Source organism: Pteropus vampyrus, unplaced genomic scaffold, assembly GCF_000151845.1.
Source record: "Pteropus vampyrus isolate Shadow unplaced genomic scaffold, Pvam_2.0 Scaffold128, whole genome shotgun sequence".
Taxonomy (NCBI): Eukaryota; Metazoa; Chordata; class Mammalia; order Chiroptera; family Pteropodidae; genus Pteropus; species Pteropus vampyrus.
In genome coordinates this window covers 2,278,557-2,299,280 of record NW_011888909.1, presented here as the reverse complement: position 1 = coordinate 2,299,280, position 20,724 = coordinate 2,278,557, and the positions used below count along the sequence as shown (strand labels likewise).

The following is a 20,724-nucleotide window of genomic DNA, read 5'->3' as shown; positions in this document are numbered from 1 at the left end:
CCTCATGAGGCATGAATATTTTTAAAAATACATAAAATCCTTTGTTTGGACTAAGGTTCTATGTTTGGCTGAAAGGGTGATAAAAAGAAGATAAGAACCTTTTGCTCTAATGTCCAGTTAGTGAGATAAAATAAGTACAGATTTCATCATTTGGCTTATATTCCTGAAAAGGTTTTAAAAAATAAAAAGCAGCTTCTACTTTCCTAGTGCTCAGTGTGAAATAAATAGCCAGCCTCTGGCAGCATAGTTTTATATTACCAGGCTCAATGCTCAACTTTAACCCTTCTTAGTGATATGATTTTGGGAAAGTTACTTACCTTCTCTGATCCTCAGTTTTCTTGTCCATAAAATAAAAAAAAATTCAGCCTTATAAAGTTTTTTATGTACTAAATAATTAAGATATCTAAATTGCTTAGAACAGTGTCTAGCACATGGTCAACATTCTAAACATTATTCCTAGTGAAGTCTCAGTCTCAATTCATGTATGTAATGAACAATATGGCATACACACATATTACACAGAAATAAAATAGTTATAAAGATTCATGGTAATTAAAATGAATAAAATTATGGTTAATGAAACCAAAATGGATAACATAAAAAGGAAAAGTCACACCAAATAAAATATAATACAACATACACATCACATAAGGAAAAAATAGCAAGGTAGATTCTTTTATTCTGGAGCAGAATACTAAACTCTAGTATTCTTAACACTGAAAGGGTGTCCCTCAACACTTCAACAATCAGTCATTGAGGCCTAACTTCCACTGTAAGATATGAAAATAGGGAAATCCAACAGTACTAAAATCCAACTCTAAATACTCCCCCAGCTAAGGAGGACTTAGAGATCCTCTAAGTCATAAAGGGTAACGAAGACCAAACTTTGTAGAAGATTTACAATAACAGCTGACTTTGCATTGGTTTTATCCTTGCTTGGTAACATTCTGAGTTAAAGGACTTAAACGATCGTAGACTGAATTATGTTTACTGAAAAAGAGTTCAGGCAGGGAATAATAGACACCTTGCCTTTCAAATGATCCCTGAACATGTATAGTCTTTTAACTGGTTGAACAATAGTTACCAACACATCCACAGATGTGCCTACATTGAAAGGCTCCCTTTATTAAAAGCAACTTGACCAAACTGTCATTTGAAACATGAAGAAAAAAGAATGGCAATGACTGCACAGAGATGAATACAAAAAAAAAAAAACTTCATTAATTTCATGGCCCTACCAATTTAGAATTATAATAATTTCAAAAATGAACTTATCACTTCTACATTCAAAATTTACACATGTCGCAATTCAATAATTTTATGTTTAGGATGCTACTATATATAAGACAAAGCTATTATAAATAATAGCAAGATTTTTATCTCCTTTTTCTAATACTCATGCATATTTATTATGACATGAATACTACATCAAATTGCACTTCTTTTACAGTTTGTCATTTCACTTATTTTAGATAACACTGTTTGTCCACATATATGAGTTTAAAGATGCTTGACTATGAGTACATCCACATCACAAGTAAATCTATAAGTATATTTTAATGGTTAACTTTGCCATTCTGCAGAAGAACAAAGGTATCCACAAAAGAATGTCCAGTTAATTATAAAACAATGAGTGACTAAAAAAAAGAAAACAAAAACAAAAACAAAAACACAGTATACCAAGCATGTCCACAGATTGTCTCAAAGCCTTTTCCAAATGTATGTATAGATAAACAAAACACAAGAATGTTTGATTTCCTTTGTGGCTCCAGATAAAATCACCAATGGAAATAAGTCGCCAGAACCTGTAATAGCCAGCCAGCATATACCAAATCCCCTGAAAAAGAGGCATTACAACAAGAGCAAGGAGAAAAACCTAGCAGCACTGATTTTTTATTGTCAATGACTTGGACTGAAGATCAAGATGTCACGCATATAGCACTGGGTAATTTTCACCAGCATGGAGCTAAGAGGGACAATGATAACAGAAATCTAAATAAATTAGAATAATGGGCCAGGTGTACCAAGTGTACACTTGGTGTGGCTGTGTGTATATACACATACACACACAAAAATTTATATAAACTTTGAGAATGAAAAATTAACAGTTCTAAGTATGTTAACCATCGCTATCATCAAGTAAACAGTGAAGCATAGAAGTTTAAAAACTTGATGTGATCTTTAACAATGCCAATTGCTGGGTAGTAGTCAGGGTGAGAGGGGTCATAAGCCTAATTGTCAGAAAAACTTAGCTTTCCATGTTATGTTTCAGACAAGGTGATTTAAAACTTTTTAAATAATTTTTATTGAGATATAATTGACATCAAACATTGTGTAAATTTAAGTTGCACATGTTGGTTTGATACATTCATATATTTCAATATGATTACCACTGTAGCATTAGCTAACACCTTTTTCAGGTCACATATCTATCATTTGTTTTGTGTTAAAAACAGTTAAGATTTAGTGTCTCAGCAGCTTTGAAGTTTATAATACAGTATTGTTGACTATAATCACTAAGCTGTACATTATATCTCTAGATATTATTTATCTACTAGTTGTAAGTTCGTATCCTTAAAAATAATCTCCCAAATTCTCTATTCCTCAGGCCCTGGTAATCACCATTCGACTCTCTGTCTTTACAAGTTCAGTTTTTTTAGATCCCACATACAAGTAATATCATATAATCCAATTATAAAATGAGTAAAGAACATGAACAGATATTTTTCCAAAGAATACATCCAAATGGCCAAGAGGTATATGAAAAGGTGCTCAACATCACTAATTATGAGGGAAAGGCAAGTCAAAACCACAATAAGATATCAGCTCACACCTGTTAGGACGACTATTACCAAAAACACAAGTTACAGCTAAATTTTGAAAGAGCTGCCATTGCTCTCCTACATCTGGTTGTTGCTGTTTACATTCCTTTGTTGAACCTATTTCTTCATAAGCTCTTTAGCAGGCATATGTCAAACACTTCTGTTTCATGGTCAAGATAGGATCAGGGGCCATGGATACTGACAACTGATTTGTCTCTTTTATTCTGTCTTTTCCATGACTATATCTACCACCTTGTCTTGATTTATAAGCAAACCCGGAAAATCTAAAAAAAATGTGTTTTCCGATTTATCTAGGGATAACACAATATTTCAATAATTCAATATTTTTGAAATAATATTGTTGTCATTTCTGGTGAAGAAAATCAATTATGTATAGTTTACTTCAACTTAATAAAATGTGAATTTTATTTTTAAAAAAGGCAAGTGATAAATGTGGGCAAGGATGTGGGATAAAAGGGAACCCTTATATAGTATCAGTGGGGATGTAAATTGGTACAGCAATTGTGGAAAAAAGTATGGTGGTTCCTCAAAAACTTTAAAACTGACCTACCATATGACCCAACCATCCCACTCCTGCGTATATATCCCAAGAAAACATAATTGGTATCTCAAAGGGATATCTACATATGTATGTTCATTGCAGCATTATTCATAATAACCAAGATATGGAAACAACCTAAGTGTCTGTCAAAGGATGAGTGGATAAAGATGATGTGGTGTGTGTGCACCACACACACATACACACAATGAAATATTATTCAGCAATGAGAAAGAAGGAAATCCTGCCATTTGTGACAAAATTAATGGACCTTGAAGGCATTATGCTAAGCAAGGTATATCAGACAGAGAAAGACGAATATTGTATGACATCCCAAGGTGATTTTTGAAGTCCCTTTTTACCTAGAGGTTCCGTAACTCTAAGTCTATGAAAAGCCAAAATAATAGGTCTATTTTAATTAGCAAATTGAAAGGTGGCAATTTAGCATCATATAGATGAAAATATCTTGTAACTACATTATGCTTCTGCACGAAATGCAGCTTAAGGCTTCCATTTTGGTCATAAGCTTGGCTGTTTAATATTTGATTAGAAGAATATGTTGGATTCCCAGTTTCTTTTGCTTCTCAAAATGTTCTAGTATTAATGCTCCTTTTGTTCAGAGATCAGGCTTTCATATCACAGAGCTAGTTCTGCTACAAAGTTATTTTAGAAATGTATTTTAAGTAAATTCTAAAAGAATCAAATTTTTGTCTCTTTTGAGTTTAGGGTTGAGATGCTGACTTTCAATGATTTTCTCTGAGAAAGATACAGCCCTACCTTCCCTTGGCAAAGTCAGCCGTATTTCCCACAAAGGTAAGAAAAAGTGGGTTATTGATAGGATCCTCTTGCAAAATGGAAATGGAGAACTCTGGGTAGTAACTGGAGAAATACAGCACACTGTTGGCTTGGATGAGTTCTTGGTGGGTCTCTGTAATGCTACCTACATGATTCAGATTCTCTCCAATTTCCTTCTGGGGCAGGCTAGCTATATATTTATAGAGAGAGAGAGTCATTTGTTGGTCTCAGCAGGATTTTATGAAATGTGATGGACATAGAAATATTAGGAGTACACTAGGAACCACAGCCGTTATGCCTTGCTGCATTTTTAATGGCTCCTTAAAATCAGAGGCCACTATAAACAGCAGCACATTTAGACAGGAAATACTACAATTATCTGACATCACCACTCCATTGCAAATCTGCTAGTACATTACAGTTTATAAGCCCTAATAGACAGGTCATCACCTTTGGCAGTGCTTCTAGAGGACAGCAACAATCTGCATTTATTACCAGGATGCTGTCAATAAAGACTATTAGTTTTAGTTAATTTTTTCCCTTGTTTTTGTTTTGTTTTCACCCTGTAAACCAGATACCAAAGATTTCAGAGCAGAAATTAAGTGTAGTATAAGGTAGGTCTCTTTAACATGACTGTTAGTGAAGCTAATTATTACAAGAAAATTGGAGATCATTCATTAGCCTAGTAAGCAAATTAAGGTTTGTTAACAGTGATTTATAATGCGAATCTCTGGGTAACTGTGCTGGTCTTTTCAAATATATGTGTTAAGGGACCTGACGGTTTATTAACTGTGCTATATCTTGTCACCAGGGTGCTTGTCACCAGGGTGCTTTTGTTAAAGCAACACTGTATTTTAAATGGATAAACATTTTACAAGAACAAAATGCATTTTAAATGTTTGTCTTCTGAAGTCAAGTTCTGGGAGACAAGTGAAGTGTCTCAAACTATCTAAGCCTCCAATAACTCCTGTTTACTGCTAACGCTGACTACAGGAAAATGTGACACTTAGAGTTAAAATAGCACTTTTCCTTTTTAACAAGCCCCAGTTGTGTTTTTTAACCTCTTTTCAAATGATACTCTTGGTGTTTCACCAAGCTATAAGTTTCTTACGCAATGAATTGGGAGGCATCTAATTTACAATTTCAGGAAAAATATTTTTTTAAAGCAGTTAAGCCAAAGAATGAGTGCTTTGATTTGAATGATGCTGATTGATAGTCCATAAAACTCCAGGCTAGTTAAATCTATCAAAGGTTGTGTGAGTAGTCAGAAAAATCCTAGGTTTGACACTGCTCATGGCTCATTTTATATAGCTTACGCCAACTAATTCAACATTTCTGCAATTTGGAAATTTCTAACAAGGATAAGACAACCTTCCTTAAAGGTAGTATCAGGAAAAAAGGGAAATAAAAATAGAAATAAAGTTACTTTCTGAATTCTATGATGTGACCTGTCCATTCCCTCTGGGACTGCCAATGCACTTTACTAAAGCTTTTACTGCATCTTCTCTATGACCAGTAGGACATACTAACTATGGGACAGAATAAGCCTACAGCCTCAATATTCCTAAATGCTAACCTTAACAGAATAATGCGATATAACACATCATTCATTATTATTAACTTCAAAGAGAGGCAGTCTTGGCCACTCAATTGAAATCTGGACTCTTTTCAATGCTGACCCTGAAAAGAATTGTTTGTTAAGTATTTAAGGGGACTGTGGTCTTGCATTTCTGTGGTGCAAATGACAACAAAGAAAGGCAGCAATGCCAATCAAAGGCACTGATCCCTAGTGGCAGACATTTTTAGGTGAAAGGAGGCTAAAATAATAGATGTTGGAATATTTGAACCATAGGCCCTTTAGCTAATTTCTGGTCCAGTAGATGGCAAATTCTTTTTTTTCTCCAAAATGATTTATTTTCTCCAAATCTGAGGGGCCAGGGATGGGGAATCAAGAGCATAAGGAGACAGGGCCAAAGGCTATTTCTCCACAACCATCAAAAGCATGTAGGTTTTCATCCTACCTCCTTAATTAGAGTCTATAACAACTAACAAGAAAGATTCTTGTAGGTAGCAAATATTTAAAAATACTTAGCCTACTCTCTCACATAAATGTTGAGAAAATGAAGGAGTTAAGAGAATGGTGGCAACTGAAGACACTAACTGGTGCTTTCCCATCTGATTATCCTATTCACCAAATTTAATTCCTGTACTAAAGGATAAAGTTAAAGCTGAAAATGGTGTAGAAGCAGAAGACAATTTCCACAGGATGAGCTAGAAGTGCCATCTCATTGTAGAGATTCTACAAATGATTAAATATCTGCTCACCAGAATTTAACTTATAATGTTCACTTTAGTCAGTGTGTGTTGCTCATGGCTCATTGATCTGATTACCCAAATTATAGTGTTAACAAACAATCAAAACCATTTTTTAAAAGGATAAGAACAGAAGATGGAAAATACAATTACATTTTTTAGTTCAAGGTCTTGAAATCAGAGTTCATCTGGGACTAGGGAGAGGAGTCTGCATCAAGTAGACACTTGGTTAGGTATAAATCAACCCTCTAGTGTAACTAAGAATAATTCTGCGGTTCCTAGTATGAACAAAACATCTCCTTGAGTGTAGACTCTGTTTTTGCTACTTTATAGGAGGCAAATACAGTTTAAGGCAGTATTAAAAGTTACAGTTAAAAAATGTGGCAACTTTTTGCCATTAGAAAGAGCAACTAATTTCATTTGCCCAAATGTTTCTTTGTAGTACACTGATAGCTTCAAAAGCAGTTAGGTAGCAAGGTAGTAGATTTTAAGTTGAGTGATGGGTTTCAAGGTTTTTGTTTTATTATAATAAAATGACATATTCATAACAACTCTTTTTATATATTAAATATTACATAATAAGAAATTTTCATGACATTTTTGAGACAGGTTATCTCTGAGGCCAAAATTTCAATGTACTGCAGTGACTCACTGGGTACTGGTTAGAGGTCACTCAGGGAAATTACATGTCTGACCACATCTCAAAGATATTTTGTGACAGGCAAAGGCTGAATTTTAAGGACACATTTAAGTTCTTGCAAGGTATTTCTTTTTATATGCTTTAACAATAAATTTAAATTTAGGTGGAAATGTTTTGTTCTTCCTGTTATTTTGGCTACTTCTTTAAACCATCATTGAAGATATATACAAACTTAAATATGCCTACTTTAACTTCCAAATTCATTATCTTCCCAAAATTTTATTTATTCTTCTTGGGATTCCTATTCCAAGGAAAAGAAGCACCCTATTCATCAATCCTTGGTTTGACATCCTTCTCATTTTTAACAAGCTACTAAGTCGGGTTTGGGTCTTCCTATAAATCATCTCCGTCCTACTCACTCAACTTCCTCCCTGGCTTTGTTCCACTTTCCCTGTAATTAACCAACCTAAGTCTGGCTTTTTTCCAGAAACATGATAACGTCTAACCATTTCCACACTATGATGCTATTTCTCTGTGCTATTTTCTATGTTGCTCCCTCTGCCTCAAATTGTTCCACCTTTTCTTTATCTGCTGAAAATCTAAACATCCAGTAAGTTCTGTACAATCTAAGTCTCCTAAGTTAATTAACTCCAACAGATACTCCCATGTGCTCCACTTAAACTTCTCATAGCTTGTATCAAATTCAACAATGTACCCTGGACTTGAGAGGGCCAAGCTTATATCTCATTTATCTTAAGAACTAAGATATCTTAGTTTTATCTTAACAACATTTTTGTTGTTGTTGTTGTTAAAGAATTGCTTTATTGATACTAATGTAGTCTTGAGAATTAAAATGATTGAACCCTCCATCTGGTGAGCTGTTATCCAACTCAGTTTACACTAATGAATCCAAATAAAAACGAGATCCCTGATAGGATTCCAAATGGAATTCAGATTTGAAACAATATTTCCATTATGATGGAAACTTGTCAGTAAATAATGGCCAAAATTCATTTATAGTTAATTAAGTATTCATTCAGAGTTAATTTATTATCCCATTATTAATCTTAAACATAAGTACTCAGCAGATTATGAATTAATCTTCTCTAATCATCACCAATAAGTACCAGTAGGTGGAGAGGAAGAAGACTTTCTTCTGCTTTGGACGGGGTTGCAGTCAAGGCCAGGTTGATGTGTCTGAATTTCTAAAGTTAAAACCCATAGATTGTTTATTTGAGCTTTTTCCTGTTTCTTGAGGTAGATATAGAAGCAACTTAAATGTCCATCAACAGACAACTGGATAAAGAAGTTATGGTTCATATATACAAGAGAATATTATTCAGCCATTAAAAAAAATGAAATCCTACCATTTGCAACAACATGGATGGACCTAGAGGTTATTAGGCTGAGTGAAATAAGTCAAACAGAGAAAGATAAATATCATATGATTTCACTTATATGAGGAATCTAAGGAACAAAAAGAACAAACTAATTGAAAACAGACTCACAAATATAGAGGACAATCTGGTGACAGCCAGAGGGGACGGGTGTTGGGGGACTGGAAGGGGTGAAGGGTTAAAGAAGTACAAATTAGTAGTTGATAGATGGTCATAGGGATAGGCAGCACAGCATAGAGAATGCAGTCAGCATTAATGTAATGGCTAGGTGTAGAGCCAGAGGAAAGAAAGAGCAACTAGGGGATTGTTTTATAAACTATATAAATGTCTAATCAATGTAATGTACACTTGAAACTTAAAAAAAAAAAACCTATAGCGATATTTAAATACAATGTGTCAAAAATATTTAAAAACCTCATAAAAGGAGGAAAAGATGTGGGTTTAGGGAAGACTAAATTCCTTGAAAGAGGGGCCATGGCTAATCCATCACCTAGAACAGTACTTGACAGAGAAGGTACTTAACAGTCATTGAAATACAAAAAATTCAGAAGTGTCGGTTTAAAGAAAAGCCTAGTCTATCAAATAAATAACTGTGTTAAAAAAAATGTCCGATCTTCTTAAAGAAACTCATTTCACTTTCACCTAACAATAAAATTCACTCTGAGATTTAAAAAGAAGCAACTACGGTTATGTAAAATATCACAAATCAGTTTTGAGAGTTATACAAATTACAGCAAAGAAAAACTGGAGCTATTCTAAAGGTCTATAGTCAAACTTAGATCAGGAAAAAGAATTTAAGCCCTTTATGACCTTATAACTCTGATGGAAAGTCACATGTCACTATATGGCATCTATTGCCTGTTACCAGCACCATCAATACAACTTCTTAAGTAATTCAACTGCATAGGAAAACAGTAATTATACAAATCCCATTTTAAGATGTGTACCACTACACAATTCCCCTTTATTATATACTGTGGTAGTTTTAATCACTAGGCAGAAGTAGGTTGGTTTCCTTGACAATCTTAAAGTATGTACATTACTAGATGTGATCCATCTGAAGAGGATGAAAATTTTTAGTCGAGAACCATTAAGAAAAATCACTGGATCAATAGAGTTTACAAAAGCAGGATCCAAGCTATTTGAGACTCTGGGCCTAAGACACTTATACTCAAACTCCAGAGAAGAAAAGCAGAACATGTCACCTGAATAAAGGAAGGCTTCTCCTTTACATCAGGGATCAAGTCACTCACTGACAAGTCACTCACCCATACACCAACAGTAGATACCAGCTACTGGCATATGGAGTCAAGAGCTTGTAAAGAAATCCAGACCTTTCCTGTGATGACAAACAGACCACTGGCAACCATGAGATGTTTTCACTGGTCTTTTCATTCTACTGCTTTCAGTTACTTCAGTGAGGCATCCACTTTTTTTGTTGTCAAGGAACAGCAAAAATGTGACACAACCTCATAAAATTTGAATAGGTGGAACAGGTATATCTTAACCTCCCACTCCAACCCTAAAAGCTATTAGCCATTTTTAAATGCTTCAAGTCTGAGGAATTAAATAAACAAATAACTTTAATAGACAAATTAAACAACCTTCTATAAGGTTCATTATAGAATACAGCCTATAGAATAGTTCATTACAACATCATAATCACAGAGGATCCTAGAGGATGAATTCCATATTTGTTTTATATTTACACAGAGTAAATTGGTATAGATTGACCAAACGCAAAGTCCTAGGCTCCTGAGAAAGCTACAAGAAGACTGTAATGAGAATATAATATTCCTATCCTATAGCGACATATTACAAAACTTAGTTTTATATCATTACTTTCTCGTGGGTATTCTCTATTACCATAACATTGCAAGCCATTTAATGAGACAAAGTTGTTTTTTTTCCCCCATCACACAATATAGTGAGAATAACAGAAGACAACATTTATTACTTGCTATTATTGTTCTATGTACATTAAATATCTTACCTCATTTAATATTCACAACTCTATTAGGTAGGTACAATGAAAGAGATTCAGATATTAAAGACCTTGCTCAAGTTCACACCACTTATCTTAAAATCAGTCTGCCTCTAAGCTGATTATTCTCTTCATGTAATAAAACTTCAAATACATGTATAAGAAGAGAATATAGCCATAAACATTTAAATTGAAAAGAAAATGAGTTACCACAACATTATCATTTTTTAAGAAAGTAAAACCCTACATACTCCAACACACTTTGGTACTCTTGCCAAAAAAAAAGGCAAATAGATTCCAACTAGTCTATACTTATATTTATATTTAGAATATGAGTTCAGCATGAGTATGTAATGAATATATATGTGTGTGTATCTCTGTGTGTATAACACCTACATTATTCAAAAGCTCCCCAAAATGTGAAAAGTTTGTTCCAATCATTCTCTATTTTGTCTACTTTAAGAATTCTCTGCAATATGCTTATGTAAATACTGATTTTAGCTGCTGTTCTCATTTCTCAAGTCTTCAGCTTATAAAGGGATTGGAAAAGTGACAGACCTAAGCAGACATCTTTGGAACACAAAACCAAGGAGATATAAACAAATTCAACTAAATCGAAAACAAAGGTTTCTTCTTCAAACCCTTTAACTTACCACTACTGATAAACCAAGAATACTGGCTGTGGATAAGATTTAATGTGTGTGTGTGTGTGTGTGTGTGTGTGTGTGTGCGCGCGCGCGTGCACACATACACACGTATGTGCATATACTTGAGCGGGTGTCTATTTTATTAGCACATACAATAATCAGCATTTTACCTGAGTTCACCAAAGGTTCTACAGGAGCTTAAAAGTCTAAATGAAAAGAGACTCTGAAGTTAGAGTCATGTTGGGTCATGGGAGAGTATTTAAGAAAACAGTTCCATGTTGTTAAACCCAATAGGTGAGTGCCTTCAGTTTTCTTATAGTAGAATTCACATTACAGTTCAATTGCATTAATAGCTCATTGACTCTGCAGGTGATTTGCCTCAGTCCACACTTCAAAGAGATACTGAAAAGGATTAAGGATAGAGTAATAGTATCACCATTCTACTTACCTGATGCTAAACCTATATTATAGACATGGGCAAAGACTATTATGACATCACAGATCATAAAGCACAGTGCAAATAAAATGTTGCCACGAAACTACCGTAAGTTATGAATATACATACTATTTCCACTTACAAGTATGAAGCTCACCAATGTTGAAGTTAGTACTTAAAATTATTACATATGATAGTATTAGAATGAAAACTGAATCAGAAGACTTTTTGATGAGGTCTTCGCAATAATATTAATGGTTTTTGCACACTGATAACATAATAATCCCATTATTGGAAACGCATTCTAAGTAGAGTATTTTTGACATGGTTGAGAGCTGAACATACATCTGGTATGTATCTTCTCCATGTAAGTTAATAATACTACAAATGTTTTTATATAAGCAAAGTAATAATATGAACAATCTTACAAAATAAGGAAAAACTTTCATACTCATCCAATGGTATTGCGTGAGAATTATTTTAGATTCATGATTGCAGACTCTTTACTCATAATAATATATTGTTAGAGAATAAAAATAAACTTTCCTAGAACTGGAGAGAAAAGAAGTGACAAAAAGCATGATAAAATTCTGGATGTTTCTAGACATGACTTTCTTTTTTCAGGGTGATCATACTGATATTAAAAAATAATAGAATGTTTAGTCTAGAAGTGATCAAGGGCTAGATTAGTGGCTTTGGCCTTGTTCTGCTGAAGAAAGCACAGAGAGAGAATTTAGCTTTTGGAAAAAGAAGAGATATTGGCAGTCTCCAGATTTTACTTGGAGCATCTCAACCCACATCCAGCCTGGTGTGAAAAGAGGGCAGATGGGATTATTTCTATTATTTCGACTGCTGAAGCAACTTGCTTGTTTCTGCAAGCATGCATATTCAGCCACAATAAGAAGCAAGGGTAAGTGTGCTGATTGTATTAAGCAGGTACCAAAAAAATCTTTATCCTTTTTCTCCCATCATAGAGTAAGATAAAAATCAACATTTAGAAAATGCCACTTGTGCAAAGCTTGAAAAAGACTTTTTATTCAATGAAATGATGCTAGTTTTCATATATTTAATGTAAGTGTATGGAGAGAAAAGTGAAGGCAAAGAAAATTGGAGTAATTAGCATTTTAGAGAAAAGATATTTAAAGGCAACTAAACTGAATTACTAATTATTTTCTACTTTATTTTTTCATGATTTCATTATTTTCTCAGAAAATGCTGAGCAGGCATTAGAGTATCACTGTTCATCATTCAGAACACAAATCACATTCCTTTAAATACACAACAAACCTCTACACTGGTATGTTATTCCATTGTGTAAATAATACCTATTTGTAATTCTTTTCTATTTCTATCTTTAAAAAGATGATTGAATCCAAAAAGGGTAATTTTGCTATAAGTAATAGAAATGAAGTGACTATTTCTCTATGAGAAATACTATGATAATCTCTAAGGTTTGTCACTATCCCCACCCCTCCCAAAGGACAGAGAAATGTCTAGAAATAAAATAATACAACTATATTTGCTAAAACAAGGAATTTAATAATTGCTGAAATGAAATCTAAATGCCACCTACTCAGACTGTGAAGGAAAACATCCATTAAAACAGCACTTCTCATCAAAATTAAAAATAGAAAACGATTCATTGCATATGTTGGGAAGTTCTTCAAGAGATTTAAAAGTGAATAAATGCCTCAATACATAATGTGAATTCCACCCACCACATGACACTTCTCACTAAAAAACAATTATGCAGAAAAAGTGGCATGAGCCAATCAGGTTTCCCTATATCCCTTTATGCTGCCAGGTAAGGGGCAAATGTCCTCTCTGCTCAGAACCAGAAAGATATCTCAGACTGAATGATGATCCCCAGGGCCTGGCAAATTAATTTTTTTTTTTTTTAAATAAAACAATTCTTAATAAAAGGATGGATATCGGCCTGCTCTTTAGGGCTGAGAGGTTATTTCTTAGATTTTTTTTCATATCCTAATGAGCATACATTATGGAAGTAAATCAATGCCAAGGCAAGGCACACATGTGGAAGTTGAGATAAACTTACGAAGTAGCCTGTTCCCAAGCTGGAAGGAGCTGAACTCTGCAATAAAGCATAAAGACAAAGTGGAAAATCAGCAATGGTTTTTAACACGTTCCAATCCACACAGCTCATTACCAGCCCTTTGCAGGCTTTTCATCACTACATCACATCACCAGTGTATGCTGCCCCTTGTCATCTGCTCCTGATACACCGTATTGCTTAATTTTCCCCTTTACATCTCTCAACAACTCAGAGATGCTAACGTGCTATTTACTGAATTCCAAGCTTCTGTGGTGGACGTAATTGCCAATTTATTTGACAGGCAGCTGGGTAATGAATTAATGATGGCATTTCGCCCTGCACTGAGACTAAACAGACACACATCAGCCTGCCTCCCTGACTTGCTGACATTCAATGCCCTGGTCTCAAGCTACTCAGTTTTGTGGCCGCAAAGGGGCAGGCAAGAGGAAAAAGCCCAGACTGACTTGAAATAAAAAGCCCAGTGGGTTTGGATGACTTTTCCAGTGTATGACCTACTTGCCAGTTTATTCCCTAAAGGCACCAGTTAGTACACACAGAGCGCTTTTCAAAAATGAGACATTTTGTAAACATAATTAGTAGACTAAAATGCAAAGAATGTGTGGGTGAAGGGAAGCAGTGAAAAGCACCATTTTTCTCAAGGTTTTAGTCCCAAGAATTATCAATCTAGGCTTCCACAGCTCTGACACATGGAGATTTAAAAAGAGTAATTCTGAACAGTATGCAGGGTATCCTTTCTTTGGAGAAGGAGGCAAAAAAAAGGACTTGGTTTGTTTTAAACTTGCCTGTGATTCTTTCTTGTTTGTATGTTTGCTTCTTTTTTTCCTAAAACATCTCATTACAATTTCCTTAATTTTTAGTGTCCTCTTTGTGAACAATAGAGATCCCAAATAAGCTTGAAACAAATGGAATGCTAATGCTGACCCGGTCTTTAGGTCTCGGCTGAGTGTCCTCGCACAAGCCAGGCCTCCTCCCTGACTAGCTTGGGTCAGGTGTTATGCCTTCCCTGGCATGGCCTGACTTCCACTCAGATGCAATAGTTACTCAGTTCACCTCTAGCTCTTCCACCTAAATTTCCTGTCCCTTCTCTGTCTACAGGTGGCAAGAATCATCGGGTTTACTCATCATTGCTTCCCCAGAGCTTAGCGCAATGCCTGGCATTCAGGATGCATTTAATAAGTATTTGTTGAATTAATGTATATATAAATGAATAAATGGATGTACTAGAGGGAAAAGCCTTGGGCAAATTTAATATCTCCAAAAATACAGTAAATGTGATTCTTCTTGATTTTAAACTGTTTCTGAGAAGGAAATACAGTGCCGAAAGTAGAAACAGCATTCACATCAAGTAAGGGTAATATGCTCCAGGGCATTCCTAAATGCAGTTCTCAAAGCAAAACTTTCTTCGCCTCAGTGTTTCGACAAGCTCAGGGGAATAAAGGACTGTAGATGTGTGATCTTGCACACTGGACTTGGTTTTAAAAAAATCCTGCTGCATTCTTGATCTCATAAATGGTACGCAGGGAGAGCCACAGTAGTCATGGAGACAGCTTCTCACAGCAGTGATTAGCCATGTGACAGCATCACCTGTTTGCAGCACCCACAGCCCTCCCTGGAGCAGAGGAAAGCAATAACCATATTAGGTCTCCACCAGCCTGGAGTCATGCCCCTGGGAGGTAAAAGCATTTTAGGATGAATTACTCAGAGAAAACATGGAATTTGTTTATTTCAGGATTTTTTTTTTCCTTCTTACAAATGTATTTTATCTCAGAAGAAGAAGTAACCCTCCAAACCCACCTCCCCACCCCCACATACATATCATCTTATTGTATACCAAAGAAAATTACATCCTTCAGGTCTCGGAAAGCTCTGTTATACTCATTTTGCATATATATTGTATATTACTCAGGGAGCTGGGTGGAGAAGAGGGCTTTGTTGTGCATATTTGTTCTGGCTATTGTTTATGCAGGTCTGACTGAATGAGAGAACAGTGGGTATCATTTCAATTTCTGATGTCAACATCAAATTACTTATTTAATTTCATGCCTGGTGAAGCATTGTATAGCTACACGCAGAATCATTTCACTTCATTTGTTATGCTGTGTTTTTGCGGCGATTGGCTTGCCTTCCAACTGACAGCTTTAATTACGACATGAATTTGATTGCACTGCCGAGGAATTAACATAATGCAACAAAGCATTTAAGGACCCTGCCTTATAACACCCCACACACAGGCACACACAAGCATAGACACACGAAGAAACAGAGACACTAGTTCCTCACGTACATTAAAGGTCCACTGGAGTTTCAGCATTTACTAGAAAGCATACAGAACCTTAAAGTCCATGGTACTCACTTATTCATTTATTTATTTTTAAATAGGAAAAGATTTGTGACATAAAGTTGTGATTTCTGGACCTGGAAGAAAACTTTGTAGGAAAAGTCTTCTAATCTACTTTGCCAAATGCCCATGGCATTGACGTTTCCTCCTCTCTTACTCCCTTTTCCACCATATTTTTCTTGGCCAATTACCAGCACCTTTCAATCATAGCAGCAGAACTTGAACAGAAATGACATCTCTGAAATAAAGAGATTTCCCTTTGTCCAGGTCCACATTTCCAAGAATCTGACTACAGCCTTGTATTCAGTAGGACACCACTCCCGGTCACTAACAGGATTTCTACCATCAGATACATGTAACAAATCTGAGATCAGCAACAGGGCAAGAGTTGGTTTCACTGATAGCTCATGACATGCATCACATCCCTGAGGCCTTGCTATCCAAAAGGCTCAGAAGAGCCTTGGTCATGTATGCCTAATCTAAGTCTGTATCTAAATACAGCTGCAAATATTTGATAGCAGTAACATTTTTCCAAGTCAGAAATTCCATGAATACCCCAAATCACCATGGGCAATGACGGATTATACTACAAAAATGGAATAAGTGTTTAGAAACAGCTTTTCATTGTTTCAAATATGTTACGTTATTCATTTACAGACATGCAATCCCTAAATGCATGTCTGTAAATGAATAACGTAACATATGCTTTCTCATGTTATAGAAAAAGAGACAGACACCAGAGGTAAAGGTCTAGGAAAACAGACAGTTGGTGATGACCTGACCACTGAACCACTTGATGAAATAAAGTTGACTTCAACTTTCTGTATTTCCCCAGTCAATTTCTACTAAGAGGCGGGGTCTTCCATTTTTCTTGCTTGAAGGGAGAAGGCAAACTCTATCCAAACTGTATAGCAAAAGTGGCCACAGAATTCAGAAAAGGCTAGGAGTCAAACTGAGGCTTGAAAAGGAAACATTTTTAAAAGATGTGTTTTAAAAATGTGACAAATAAAGGCATAAAAAGTATCTGAAGTAATATCATATACCCATTTTTAGGCAAATGCTTGTACTGAATAATGAAAAAGCCTTCATTCTTATTTCTTCAAGTAGCAGAGCTGCCAAATTCGTTCATATTTTCAATATACTAGGTAGAAGTGAGAGGTATAGAGAGACTGAGAAAATAAGAACAGGAGAAAAGAGTTTAACAGTTTGCATGAGAAGACAAAGATATGAAAAAGTACTAGCCAGCTGGCTGTATGATATGCAATTTCTGGGCTCATTATAAGCCATCTCCTGTTTAACATGTCTCTTCATTCTGCTGTGTTTTTTTGCAGATTTGACCACTGCTCTAGCAATCTCTGCAAATTACCCACCTCGATCTCATTATGTTGCAAAGGAGAGCTTTCTTACAAACACACTCTGCCTGATTCTCCAAGCTACTATGGGCTGCAGGAATAGTAATAGGATATGCAGTTGAAAGACATTTTCCAGGAGAGAGAATGTTGCTGCTGACATTCAAGTCTGCAAGTGGATATTCATTAAACCCTCATTCTACTCTTTCTCACTGCCCCCCACCTGACTTTCTTTCCATCTCTGTCACTAAGCTATCATTGAAGCTACTCATTAAACTAGTGAAGTTAACATTTCTGTGTTAACAGCTTACCTACAACAAGGGATTTCAAAATTGATTATCCATCTAAAATAGATGTGCTCCATTCATTAGAGATCTACCCAGAGAGGCCATGGCTACTATTACAGCTCCCCGAGTATGAAACGGATGTGTGCACCCTCCCAAGATGAGATATATGCTCTGACCCTAGGGCTAATTTAAATAGGATATTTAAAATTGTTCCAAATCGCCAATCGTGTCTGACATCCCTGTCTACCCACTTCCATGTTAATGCTTTTCTCTCTTTGGGAGTAAAAAGCAGAAGGATCATGGCCAAGTACATTTGTTGCAAAGGTCATAAAACAAGCTCATTTATGGATTTTCTGTAGTGTTTTAGAAAACAAAAAAGAAATAAAATCTTAATCTAAGGAATGTGCTTTGGAGATAAGATTACTAACAGCTGATAAAGATGCAAAATAATATATCTAAATGAGGAAATGAGCTACCAGGAAAATTCAAGTAAAAATGGGGGCAGGGCAATAACTTGAAAAAGTATCAGGTATGATAAATATGATCACTTCCAACTTCACTTTTTCAACCCTCTGTTATAACCTACTTCAAGCTGTCATAAGCTCTCATCTACATTCAACAGGCTTTTGGCTTCTTTTGATTTCATTCTTGCTCTCATCTTTATCTGCAGTTTTTCATAGAAAAGGCAAAGCAAACATTTTAAAGTAAAAATTATAACAACATTCCTTTTAACATCTTTCAGAGAGAGGCTTTTAAAATAATAACTTATAACAGCATCTCTCTAAAATTCATGTTCAACCATAACCTCAGAATTTGGTTGTGAAGTTTAATTTTATACATCAACTTTATTTGGTCAAACGTTATTTGGGGTGTTTCTGTGAGGATGTTCTGGACGAGTTAACAGTTAAATACACACACTGAATAAAGTGTACTGCCCCTTCCCTAATGTGGGTGGGCCTCATCCAATCAGTTTAATAAGATAAAAAAATGATCATCCTCAGAATAAGAGGCAATTCCTCTGACTGCCTTCGATCTGGGACAACAGTTTTTTCTTGCTTTCCAACTCAAATTGAAACATCAATTCTTCCTGGGTCTTCAGCCTTCCAGTCTTTGGACTGGAATTGCACCATCAGCTCTTGTGGTTCTGAGGCCTTCGGACTAGGACCCGAACTAACCAACAGCTCTCCTAGGTCTCCAGCTTACTGACTACAAATCTTGAGACTTGTTAGTCTACATAACTGGATGTGCCTATACATTCTATTGGCTCTGTATCTCTTGAGAACCCTGACTCATATAATGACCTTGTTTAGAAACAGGGTCTTTAAGTTGAGGTCAAACTGGATTAAGGTGGGCCCTAAACCCAATGACTGTTGCCCTTATAAGGGAGAAGACACACAATGCTACAAATAGAGTAGAAGGACATATGAAGACAAAGAAGGACACCGGACTGATATAGTCATAATCCAAGGAGTACCAAGGATTGCCAGAAGCCACCGGAAGCTAGAAGATGAAAGGAAGGATACCTCTCTAGAGGCTTCAGATGGATTATTGTCCTGCTGACACCTTAATGTTGGATTTCCTGCCTTGAAAACTATGAGAAAATAGATTTCCATTGTTTTAAACTACTCATTTTGTGGCCACTCATTACAGCAGCCCGGGAAACTAATACAACACCTAGCCTTCTTACCATAGACTAGGAGGAGAAACGGAATATTGAGTCCTTCATAGGTCTGGATTAGATTTTCTTCTTAAATACAGAGAAGCTCACTGATGATATAGCCTGTGTTTGTTTCTCTCTTAATAGTGGCTGGTAAGTATGTGATCAGCCTCTGTGCTCATTCTCCACACTCTAGCCAAAACAGCCTTTTTTCTTTCCCTCAAACATGTCCTGCTTGCTCTGACTTAGAGCTTGCTGTGCCTGTCGTCTGGAATGCTTTTCCTACAGATCTTCTTCACAAGACTATCTCTTTTTCTTTATTCAGGCTTCAGTTCAAATGTCACTACACAGAAGGGTCTAATCCAATCGCACTAGTGAAAACAGCAACACACACGCTACCATCCCCATTACTATTTTGTTTAGTTCATAAAATACAGATTAGAAATAATTTTATTGTTTGCTCATAAGTTTGTTGTTTGCTTCCCCCAATAGAATAGAAACTTCATGAGGCAGAGACTTCATCTTGTCCCCCACCTAACCTAAAATGCCCTGACACATAAAAGGTACTGATAAATATTTCTGGACAATCATAATACTGACACGTCCAAGAAAACACACACACATATGTTGTAGGGAAGGAAAAAGACATACACAAATGGGAAAATAAATGGCACAAATAAAAATAAAAGAAAAAAGGAGAAATAGAATATCAAGAGTCCTTCACAGGTATGGACTAAATTTCCTTCTAAAACTATAAGTTTTGACAAATTCCTCAGTTGCAAAACTCTATGTAAGTCAGAAGCAGTATTTTCCCCTTGAATAACTCATCATGAAGGTTGATATATTCAGTTATTCTCCTTGACCTTTTCCTTAGTGAATAATCCAAATAAGTTACTATGCATCCTTGAGGTGGATGATCTGAAAGTCCTTATAGACAAATATTCCCTCCTGGCAATGCAGCTTGGGAATATAGAATTTAGAAAAGCCAAGCACATTTGGTTTTTAAGCTTTACCCATGAGCTTTATCTTCCAGCTATAGTGGAATTCTTTATTCTTACTCCTTTTTCCTGTCCAATGAAAAAAAAAAAAGGCTAGAATAATATAGTATCTTGATTAGCTGCACTTGAAAGTAAGTCTCAACTGCCAAAGCTTCTAAAAATTTTAAAAGTGAGTGAAAGACTTCTGAGAATTTTTATCTCAGCTGAAAAACCAATAATGGGCATGATGGTCTAACAGGGACCACATAACTCCCATTTTTAGTAGTTTAAGCTTAAGCTATTCAAGAACCAGACAAACTATATGAAGAAGGGTTTTCAGAAATTGGGCAATAGGCAGTATAGGACAGTGATCTCAGATAGAAGAGAAGCAAATGAGACGATCCTTACAATTGCCTCAGCTTACTGCCTGAAGAAAGTTTTCATGCCAC

The 20,724-nt window shown here is 35.6% G+C and overlaps 1 protein-coding gene across 12 annotated transcripts in view; it reads right to left on the bottom strand.

The window, feature by feature from the left end:
- The window catches only part of AUTS2 (AUTS2, activator of transcription and developmental regulator), a 1,087,944-nt gene that overhangs the window by 592,651 nt on the left and 474,569 nt on the right, over positions 1–20,724 (bottom strand). For all 12 annotated transcript variants that reach the window (XM_023534624.1, XM_023534625.1, XM_023534622.1 and 9 more), the window contains exon 4: positions 13,650–13,685. In XM_023534624.1, the coding sequence (XP_023390392.1) occupies positions 13,650–13,685 (36 nt within the window). The remainder of the gene's footprint in view (positions 1–13,649; positions 13,686–20,724) is intronic.